The sequence below is a fragment of the Mixophyes fleayi genome, chromosome 10 (assembly GCF_038048845.1).
Source record: "Mixophyes fleayi isolate aMixFle1 chromosome 10, aMixFle1.hap1, whole genome shotgun sequence".
NCBI lineage: Eukaryota > Metazoa > Chordata > Amphibia > Anura > Limnodynastidae > Mixophyes > Mixophyes fleayi.
Genome location: NC_134411.1, coordinates 99,582,018 through 99,593,287, shown reverse-complemented (window position 1 = coordinate 99,593,287; position 11,270 = coordinate 99,582,018). Strand labels below are relative to the sequence as shown.

The window sequence follows — 11,270 nt, the reverse complement described above, 5'->3', positions numbered from 1 at the left end:
CTTGTGACCGCCACACAATACACAGCACCTTTGTGACCGCCACACAATACACAGCACACTTGTGACCTCCATACAATACACAGCATCCTTGTGACCTCCACACAATACACAGCATCCTTGAGACCACCGCACAATACACAGCACCCTTGTGACCGCCGCACAATACACAGCACCCTTGTGACCGTCACATAATACACAGCACCCTTGTGACCACCATACAACACATATTCCAGTAGACATGGTGCAGTCATATACAATGTTTCAATAGATAACACAAGAAATAAAACTTAATTTTCTGTATATTTATAAATAGAGATTTGTTCTCTTTATTTTCTATAAATGTTCAGAAAAACACATAGACATCAATCATTCTGTACATGGATCATTATGTGATAGACCTGGGTCTGCCTGCACTCTACTAATATATATAACGGCAGACTGAGCATAGTGAATTAGTTCTGTAAACTCACAAAGAAAGTCACCATTTAACCTACTGGTGCACAGACTGTGGGCTGAGACACCAAAAGTGTGGGTCTATTTCTGGGGTTCCCTGAAGACATGTAATACAGTCTATCAGCAGTCGCCTAGTTTGGGGTCCTGGAACAATGGCACACTGACTTGGGGTCCCAGAGTAATGGCACGCTGCTGACGCTTGGGATCCCTTAAAAAAAAAAAAAAAGTTTTGTCCTCAGTTACCCCGAATTTACCACCACTTCTCACTGGCACTAATGGAAGCTTTTCGTGCTGGAGCTTTAAAGGAAGCCGGTAATTGAAACGTTCTGCAGTGAGAGGTTTGCAATAAATCCGTCACCTGATTGATCACTACCTCTGGTTAGCATCTATCTAATTTTTGGGCCGTTTTAGACCCAGTTAGGTGCAAGCCACCCAAAAAGACCACCAATTCTAATTAATATGTGAGCAATCAGATATCAGTCAGGATAAATGTGACTGAGGATATTCTCCAATCCCAGAAGTTCTACCCTCTCAGATCTGGTTGCCTGATTGACAACCAAGCAGATCTGCCAAACCTGGTCATACATATGTCTGTATTGTATCGGCAGATCCGCCCTCTTGGAGGTAAGGCTGAATGGAACTATGTACGACCAACTTAAATACAAAATAATATAGAGGGCGGACGCTTTTATGCACTTAGGAGTTGAGCGGGCGGTTATGGAGATGTCAGGATTTTATTCATATGTACAATGTTGGGGGAAAACGTGACATTTGGGAAGTGAGATTTCAGTACATCATCCATTCAATCGCATCCTCTTACAGTGCAACCATTGTCTACACAGAGACAGACAAGCGTCAGGTGATTTTCAACAATATTCCAATTGTTTTGATAAGACCGTATAATATGAATATTGGTTCAGCTCACAAAATGTCTGCCACCGTTGTGTGTAGGTGCAATTTAAGTGCTCTGCTTTCCTCGCTCGCTGACTGCGCTCTTTCACTTTCATCTCAGGATATCACGGCGATGTCCTGCTATAACCGGTGCCAGATCCCATCTAAATAGCATAACTCAGTGTATTCTATAATTAAGGTCTGGTCAGCCTGTGGCCCTCCAGGTGTGGTGAAACTACAAGCCCCAGCATGCTTTGCCAGCTGATAACCAGCTGATAGCTGTCAGGGTATACTGGGACTTGTAGTTTGTCATTGGACAGCACTATCATGCGAAGGGAATCCGGCATTTCTGTGAAGAGAACATATTATTTTACACATTTCTATACAGAGATTTCACAGTGGGACGGTTTTTCTAGAAGATCTTTTTACAGACATATCCCGTATCCATCCTTAGGTATTATAAACAATACAGGAACAGAGGGGATATTTTAGGGTGAGGGGTCTTATCATGTAGGACCATGGGAAGGTACGTTGAGGTACGTTACATCTACAGTGTAATTAGCTGGTAAATGAGCTTCTGAATCTTACATTGGTTGGAAGCGCTCCTGTGTGATAAAAAAAAATAGGAGACTGTTGTCTTGTGGGTGAACTGGGTCATGTTTACGGTCTCCTTTCGGTAAACACAAGGGTGTAGATTTACTAAACGTTCTAAAAAGGAAAAGTGGAGGTGTTGCCCATAGCGACCAATCGGATTCCAGCTATCATTTCCTAGAGTGTACTAGATAAATGACAGCTATAATCTGATTGGTTGCTATGGGCAATGCCTCCACTTTTCCTTTTAGAAGGTTGGATAAATCTAACCTGTGATCTTTTTACATTAACGACAGTGTCCAGGGACTTAGAACTGATCTTCACGAGACAGTGACCTATTAAGTCACCAAGTAAAACGGAAATCACTGAGGCACGAGGCACTTCATGCCTCAGTCACTTGTTCCTAGTGAACTGGTAGGCTGCATTAGCATAATGGCTCGGAGCAGTGGGCACCAGACTCTTGGAGCACACATGGCTCATACATTCCTTAGAACAGGCCTGGGTGGCTCTCCAAATGTTGTGAAACTACAAGTCCCAGCATTCTCTGTCAGCTGTCAACTGGCTGCTGGCTGGCAAAGCATGCTGGGGCTTGTAGTTTCACAACACCTGGAGAGCCACAGGTTGCTTAGGGTGTCGTTCTGTACAACATTGATATTTCTTGTGTGTTTGGCTGCAAGTGACCGACCAGTCTGTGGTTCTGGGACCAGCCCAGAGTCCTGTGTGTTGTGACAGAACATACGGGCGAGTCCATATAATGCCGTCACCGTGCCGGATCCAGTCCTTGTCTCTTTAGCCGTGCCGCACGGAAGCTGCCATGAACAAGTGGCCATTAACCAGGTCCCCCCACAGAAAAGAGAAAATAACTTCACACAGTTTATCCAGAAAAGCAGCCGATTCCTCCACGGTCTCTGTTTATTTCGTGTTGTAGGTCCCAGTGTCAATGCAGAGGAAGTACCACAGATTTCCCAGGTACTTATTGCAGGTATAACGGTGAAACGAGCCCCATTGGGGTTCTTGTCCGGTCTGTCAATGCTTTCGCAAAAAAAATAGTAATATGTGTATATCCATCGGGGCCTCAGGCCTACGCGGAGGCGGCGTTACTGCCGGCGCCCCTCCACTCTTTAAAACTGAAGAACGCGCTCCCGCCGTACGCCACCATCACCAGGCCGGCAAAGAACTGCAAGAGACCATTGGTTAAAGGTTACCAACATAATGGTAAAGATCAGCATAATGCAACAATACACATGAAATACAGCGCAAATGTCCCATGTTAGCGCCACATATCCCATCCTGGCAGCCAACGATTGCAGAGACCAAGGCTGCTAACAGTATCTATAGACCGCATTGATCTTTAAAGAAAAATTTAACTTAAAATATTGTATGGGGTAGAGTCCAGCAATTTAAAACAAAATGCAAAAGTTATACATGCAGGGTATGCACAGATCCCCAATGCCTATAACAATCTCTCAGATCTCTGACTACTTGCCAGGGTGTCGATGCCCCTCCCCTATGAACTTCCCATTCATTAGATTGGGCAGCGCACAGAAGGGATTGAAACAGGTGAAGAGTTAAGAGTAGATTTATCAAACCGTCTAAAAAGGAAAAGTGGAGGAGTTGCCTATACATTTTATGGTGGGGTTCTACTTAAACATTTTTTATACACATATGCTGTTTATGTTGAACAGTACGGGCAAGTCCGGCACTTCAAAAGCACAAAGCACTGCCTGGGGCGTGCACCCAACCCCCACCTGGGCATGACCACCTGTCCCGGTGACGGCTACCCAAATATTGGGAGGTATGCAAAAGACGGGCATGACCACGGGAGCGGGTATAGGACTTCTGAAGCACTTTTATTATTATTATTATTATTATTATTATTATTATTTTATTATATTTGTAGTGTCCTAGCGCTCTGCAGTTCCATTTTAAACCACTCTGTGCATAGACCACTTCACTTAGCATTGCAATTCGTTGCAGAATTTAAACCACTGCAACCAATCAACAATTAGCTTTAATCTGTGCAAGACCAGGTGCCTGATTGGATGCTTCAGTTTAGTGTAAAGTTTGCATATTACTGCAGTGTTGGTAATTGACCTATGCTGCCAGTCAGGGTGCAATATGTCCTCCTTGCACTAGAGGGCGCTGGAGCTGTGAATATTACTATGCAGGTGGCTGAAGGGGAGGGGGGTAAGTAGTTTACCTGGAAGGTGCTTGTAGTCCAGCTAGTAAACCTCAAGGACCTTCTGCTACTGATAAAGGCATCAGACTGGTGAGTCCCTTTACATGTAAAATGTCTCAGCTGCTGCAGGAACTCTTGGAAAGTTCAGCTGTCAATCATAGCTCTTGTTCTCTGGCCACAGTGTGGGGTGGGCGGTTTTGGTTAGTGACCCCCCTTGCTCAGTGCATGAGTAGTTCAGATGGTGCAATGAAGGTTGATGCAGACAGGTGGGGGCTGTTTAACTGACTCAGACACCCACCCAATGTGAAGTCTCCGACACTAACAGCAGATTATCTAGGAGAGGACATTGCATGCAGACTGTTTCCTTAAATCACCATTTATAGCTCTCTCCTTTGTGACCTGTAAGTGTGAGAGCCGCCAGGGGCGATATCATCTGTCATCTGCAGGAGCAGAAAGTCAGTGGAAATATGTAGATAGGAGCTCTGGGCTCAGTGACCCTGAGATTTTATCTATAAATCTTGAGCATATAAGATCTATAAATACCTTGTGTGACTAGTCAGACTCTGATGATTCCCAGTTCCGCTAATATTTTCTACCAGATATTTATAATAACTGAATAGAGATTTTGATAAGTGGTACATTGCAGATGGGAGGAACGCTAATGGCATATTAGTGGTATGGTATTGTAATGGTACTGAGAAATGTGATTTTGCTAAGCTGACGCCATCTTGTTGCCTTATAGCCATTTTGTTCTGTTATAGTTTAAAGACGGATTAGATGCACCTGGTTTGTAGGAGTAATTTATTATTTTTAAGACTATGCTTATAACCTTTGACATAGCAGACAGGAGATAAGCCAACCCCCTTCCGGGGAGTATTCCTGTGTGATAATGAGAGAATATAGTAACATTTGTGTAAAGGGAGCACGAGTGGTTAAAACCTTTTGGGGCGTAGTTTTCTGTAATACGTGATTTTTGCTATATAGATATGGACTTGTAACTAATAAAACAGAGCTAATTGTACACGCAAACCATGCAGTGTATTTAATTCTCTCCAGCTGATAACTCCTAATTGATAGACTGACACTTACAGGTGAACAATCTGATTTAGATTCGACAGTACGGTACTGACGTGATAGTTTTATTGTAGTGGCGCAGTAGTGGTAACGTAGCGGTATTCTAGTGCCATAGTTGTATTGTATTGGTGCAATAGTGTTAGTGTAGTGGCATTGTATTGGCACAGAAGGGGCATTGTATTGGTATAGCAGTGGTATGGTAGTGTACACCATTTGCTCTTATCGGGGGGTATTCAGGGGGTACTCAGATAACCCCAATTATGTTGCAGTGGAAGCTATTGTTCAGTCCAGTTGGTTACAGTACCCTTTCCAATGTGATTGTACTGTGACCCAGTGTGACGAGACCACACATAATATAATTGATTGTTGCTGTAACCAATCACAAACCTACCCTCTGTGTGCAGCTTGGTCTGACATAGCCACATACTGATGTAATGTTCTGTACACTGTCAGTAGGAGAATTAATGCCTTCCCCCCCCGTTACTTTATGGAATACAAAACCTGCAGCTGCTGCAGAACCTCTTTGTAACTCCCAGTGATGGACCGCTGGCTGCCCAATGACCATGCAGTGCGACACGATAGTGTAGTAAAGATCTTATGATATAAAAATTGGTTTATAAACTACGGAGCCTCTTGTTACTCAACTATAACCCCTGTGTGTAGCAAATTTGGAAGGGAGTCCTGTCCACCTCTAGGACTTCATCCATCTATATCTCTGTAACTCCGCACAAATGGACCTTTCTGACGATATTACATGATGTGGTAAATCGGCTACATTGAGAATGAGATCTTACCGAGGCTGCCGCCCTTTTGTTGTGTTCATTAACGCCCGGGTTCCCTACCCGCACTGACGCGGCGCAGGTGATGAATGCAGTTATATAGAGAAGCGTAGCTGCTGCGTGGTAACCAAACACCTGCGGATGAGCAGGAAATGATGTCAGAGATGACGTAACAAGTATATAAACATTTAGGTGTGTACAGCAGGAGAAATAATTATTTACAAGAGGCAGAAATTATCCATGGTATACAGGGCAAATACTCAGATATGAAGTTGTGTCACCAGATAAAATAAATGTGTTGGCTTTTATGGACTGATCAAAAGTCAGGTCACATGGTTTAAGTATGAAAAATGAATGAAGCACCACAGGCAATGCTTAGGTGAAGATCTTTGACGTTCAACTATGGGCCAGGGTTAGGTGAAGACCTTTGAAGTCCACATGTGGCCCAGGGTTAGGTGAAGACCTTTGAAGTCCACATGTGGCCCAGGGTTAGGTGAAGACCTTTGAAGTCCACATGTGGCCCAGGGTTAGGTGAAGACCTTTGAAGTCCACATGTGGCCCAGGCTTAGGTGAAGACCTTTGGCGTCCATCTATGGCCCAGGGTTAGGTGAAGACCTTTGAAGTCACTATGGACAAGATTAATTTCGACTTTTGCCATAGCATGGGTAAATTGAAAACATTTGAATTTCCAGTAAGGAACGGTGGTAAAAGGAGACATTTGGCTGCCTAGTATGATCAAGAGATAAATGTAGCCTTTACTTACCACTATGGGCCAGGGAACGACTGAGATCTTTCTTTGCATCTGTAGGAGGATGAGCACAAACAGAATGACGGTCAACAGCCAGCAGGTTACGGCCACAAACATGACCCAGCCGTATGCAGGAGCGCTGCCGTAGTGGCTGTCCGCTACCAACACCCAAACGAGGAGTCCCAAAACCTGAAATATCCAGAGAAACAATCAGATACATTAAGTGGCTGTAATGTCCCTTCTTCCCCATCTCCTAAAACGTAACCACCAAACGGCCCAACGTTGTGGAGATATTGCTGTCGGTAAAGCAGTCCTTGATTAGTCCTTTAGTGTGTACTGTGGTAAAGACATCAGGGACTAAGTAATAATTACACACAGACTACAAGGTTCTTTCTGTATTGTCATATGTTGCAAACTCCAAATATGTGATGTTACTCAACCAATATGTTTACATACGTAAGCCGTTATGTAATAGTGGGATCAGTAATGTCAGAGAAACGCACTTTTTCTTTGTTTGAGACGTCCTCTAGAGCCCTGTTTGCCATTATTTGTTGTCGTGTAGGGAGTGGCTTCTCTAACAAAGCGGACAGAGGGATTAACAACCTGGTAGACTTGCTTTACAGTGTGGATTCATACACAGAGGCAAGGCCAGTGATGTCACAGCAGCTCAAATGACTGCATTCTCAGTTTTTTTTTATCTGTATGAGATCCCATGGAGATACTGTCCTAAAAGATGTGGGAGTGGCTTCAGCTGTCTTTAATGGGGGCGGTGGGGAGATAATAATTAAGGGAGCTACAGTGGAATGTCAGGCTAACATAAAAACTGGATTTTACCATCAGAGTTCATATCTGAAAATGTCAATGTTGGTGTTTAGTGGCCCTTTAACTACAGGGGGGAGAAGAGTCAATAAACCACAAGCACCCCAGTAAAACAACAGTGTCCAACTCTGTACAAATGATTCTTCCCATAAAGCAACCACATCCATTGCATAACTCCTAACAATTATCTCTACTGAATCACAACACGGCCACAGGCCGTTGGGACGAGTAACTCGTGAACCATTGGGGACCCCGACATCAGACTCCCACAATTCCACTCATCAGCCATGTATCCCAACAAGTAACAATGGGGGAGTCCTGATTATTAATATTTATTTTCTTAGAGCACCTCATTAATGCAGCTTCTCTGCTGGTCCAGTAATAAGTATCTGCATGGACATTACTAAGGAATATACTTCAGATTTGTTTTTCTTCTCTTAAGTATTGAACATTCCTGGGGATCTTTATCTAGATGTGAGGACTGGACGCAGGACAGTAATGATCACATATGTGATTAATCTCGGTCATTGTTTCCCACAGCTCTCTGCTTTGTTCCTGTACATGACACAAGAAGACCGGTTTGGTTGCAATGCCGGGGTGTGTACATTGTGACATCGCTGTGTAGTAATATCTACTATTAGTAGCAACATCTCCGCAGCCAGGGGGTTTAACACTTTGCATTCTCAATAAGCTTGTCAAATAGCTACAATTTATGTTTTTGTTTTTTTGTTTTTTTTTGCAAAACCAATATCTTGCTGAGGCAAACAGTTCATTGGAATAACCTCCACCTGACATCATGTCACTGCCCCTGTCGCATGCAGCCCTGTCCTCACTAACACATCACTGATCTCCTGATATACAATGTGCTGCTGGGGACCCTGCTCCTTCCACTATATAACTCTCAACCTGTAGCTTCCTGCTGCCTCCATTCCTCTCCTCACATCATGTCACTGCCCCTGTCACATGCAGCCCTGTCCTCACTAACACATCACTGATCTCCTGATATACTCTGTACTGCTGGGGACCCTGCTCCTTCCACTATATAACTCTCAACCTGTAGCTTCCTGCTGCCTCCATTCCTCTCCTCACATCATGTCACTGCCCCTGTCACATGCAGCCTTGTCCTCACTAACACATCACTCATCTCCTGATATACTCTGTGCTGCTGGGGGACCCTGCTCCTTCCACTATATAACTCTCAGTCTGTGGCTTCCTGCTGCCCCCATTCCCCTCTTCACATCATGTCACTGCCCCTGTCACATGCAGCCCTGTCCTCACTAACACATCACTCATCTCCTGATATACTCTGTGCTGCTGGGGACCCTGCTCCTTCCAGTATATAACTCTCAGTCTGTGGCTTCCTGCTGCCTCCATTCCCCTCCTCACACCATGTCACTGCCCCCTGTCACATGCAGCCCTGTCCTCACTAACACATCACTCATCTCCTGATATACTCTGTGCTGCTGGGGACCCTGCTCCTTCCACTATATAACTCTCAGTCTGTGACTTCCTGCAGCCTCCATTCCCCTCCTCACACCATGTCACTGCCCCCTGTCACATGCAGCCCTGTCCTCACTAACACATCACTCATCTCCTGATATACAATGTGCTGCTGGGGGACCCTGCTCCTTCCACTATATAACTCTCAGTCTGTGGCTTCCTGCTGCCTCCATTCCCCTCCTCACATCATGTCACTGTCCCTGTCACATGCAGCCCTGTCCTCACTAACACATCACTCATCTCCTGATATACTCTGTGCTGCTGGTGACCCTGCTCCTTACACTATATAACTCTGTCTGTGGATTCCTGCTGGCTCCGTTCCCCTCCTCACATCATGTCACTGCCCCTGTCACATGCAGCCCTGTCCTCACTAACACATCACTCATCTCCTGATATACTCTGTGCTGCTGGAGGACCCTGCTCCTTCCACTATATAACTTTCATACATTTTATAAATTGCCCATCCTTGGTGCTTTAAAGAAACTGATAAGTGTAAAAAACTATATAATATCAATAATTTTGCAAATCACCTGGGATATTAAGAGGATGAAACTGTGATGAAGGTTTCCCATTAATGTACAGAAATAACCTCATTCACTTGCTTATCAATTACTTTGTTTCCCGTGTTCATGTCACTTGTATTATGAACGTCACATTGTTTATTGATTATTATGCATTCTGTTAGGACTTTTAAGCGAACGCTTAACAGAATGTATTTTGTGTCGCACAAATGAGTAAAATGTATATTCAGATTATTATTCATGACGTCAGATGTGACACAATGTGAAGTTTCTGTGGGATTTTTAGTGGGAAAGGCTCCTAAAAATAGGGAACGTTAAGGGAGTGTTCTGGGTGTACAACTCTCTTCTACCCGAATAATAATCTGCTCCCTTGAGCTTCTGTAGTTGAGGCCAATTGCTGATGTTGGTGCTTACAGGGCTGTCATTACTTTTACACTACATCTGTCACAGGACGCAATCTGCTATTTAGGAAGTAAATCTAAATCATTGATTTGGATGAATGTATCCCAGCTACAAAGCTCGTACCCCTGTGTGACAGGTTTTTACTGAATGGAGACATTGGACAATGGAGACAATCGCTTTTGCAATCGTTGATTGGACAGAACTTTTTTTCCCCCTGAATAGTTCTGTTAATGCCATTGAAGGTGGCAGCCTCCAACGTAAACCAAGCTTGAAAATAAAGTTTTAGCTATGTATCGATTAAAAAAACACCAACATCCTGACCCACAGAGCTTATAATCAAACTGTACGAACACAATAACATAAGCCAGGATCACCTTAAATAGCTCAGTGGTATTTCTGTGTGTGAGGGTAATTAATACAGGTTTCCAGGTACGCTCATACTTGGCAATGTAATTGCTCCCAGGAGTGTAAAGGGGGTTGGGGGAGGTGAACCTGAACAAAGACTAGGATTCGGTTGCTTGAAGCTGTATTATATCCCTACCCAAGGCTGGCACCGCTACTGCAGGTTGGCACAGAATGTACTGTGAACGGAGAGCGCTTATGACGGGGTGCGTTGGATGGTTGCACAATGCCACAGCCTGGATTCTGCTGTGTGGTGTCTAACAGAGACCGGCGACCAAGTAAGACAGCGAGCGCCCCCAGATCGCTGACCTTTGGCCTTAAACAAGGGCCAGAGTGAGATTGGTACTTACCATCTCTACCATCATGAGGATCCCAGGGATGGAGCGGATGAAGTTGACGTCGAGGCCGGAGAACATCCTGCCCGATGACTCCGGGGGGGTGCTGGTTTGGGTGCTGACTTTGGCAGGGAATTCGGCCATTGTGCCGGTAGATAAGATCCTTGTGTGTGAGAGATGACGGTCACATAGGCTCCCGTCTCAGCGCTCGGTGTGTGTCTGTGTGTGCAGGACAGGGCAGGTCTGCAGATGTCGATTCGCCTATCTCCCTTGTCAGGGTTCCTCACCAACGCCCCAGACACCAAGGTGCAGGTGGGCGGGAACCGGCAGGTTAAATAGTAATCGGATCCTAGTACATAACAGCACAGGGACAAAGTCTGGGGAGCCGGGATCTCGCCTGCACGCGCAGCAGCGTGAAAGAGCTCACTATTTAACCCCTTGCCTGCCTGAGAGCGTTGTCAAATTACAGACTGTGTCAGCAGGGAAGTACGGCACTTAGAGCCATCTTTTTGCAGGTTTAGATTAAAATCTGAAAAAATTAGCAGCACAAGAATAGATTGCAAGCTTTTGGGCCAA

General features: G+C 44.7%; 1 protein-coding gene across 1 annotated transcript; it reads right to left on the bottom strand.

Moving 5' to 3' along the window:
- Positions 1–281: 281 nt before the first annotated feature.
- On the bottom strand, positions 282–11,001 carry PLLP (plasmolipin). Its single transcript, XM_075189276.1, has 4 exons — positions 10,710–11,001; positions 6,731–6,904; positions 5,983–6,102; positions 282–3,112 (listed from the first exon to the last, which is right to left on the bottom strand). Exons 1-4 carry the CDS (start codon positions 10,836–10,838, stop codon positions 3,017–3,019), a joined length of 519 nt encoding a protein of 172 aa, XP_075045377.1. The 5' UTR covers positions 10,839–11,001; the 3' UTR covers positions 282–3,016.
- Between the last annotated feature and the right edge of the window lie 269 nt (positions 11,002–11,270).

What these genes read in the sequence shown, in the direction of transcription:
- PLLP (XM_075189276.1), bottom strand. Translation starts at nt 10,838, where the DNA reads ATGGCCGAATTCCCTGCCAAAGTCAGCACCCAAACCAGCACCCCCCCG. An exon ending in TCCTCATGATGGTAGAGATG is followed by an intron (nt 6,905 to 10,709) that starts GTAAGTACCAAT and finishes TGGATATTTCAG; the next exon opens with GTTTTGGGACTCCTCGTTTG. An exon ending in ACAAAAGGGCGGCAGCCTCG is followed by an intron (nt 3,113 to 5,982) that starts GTAAGATCTCAT and finishes GGTCTCTTGCAG; the next exon opens with TTCTTTGCCGGCCTGGTGAT.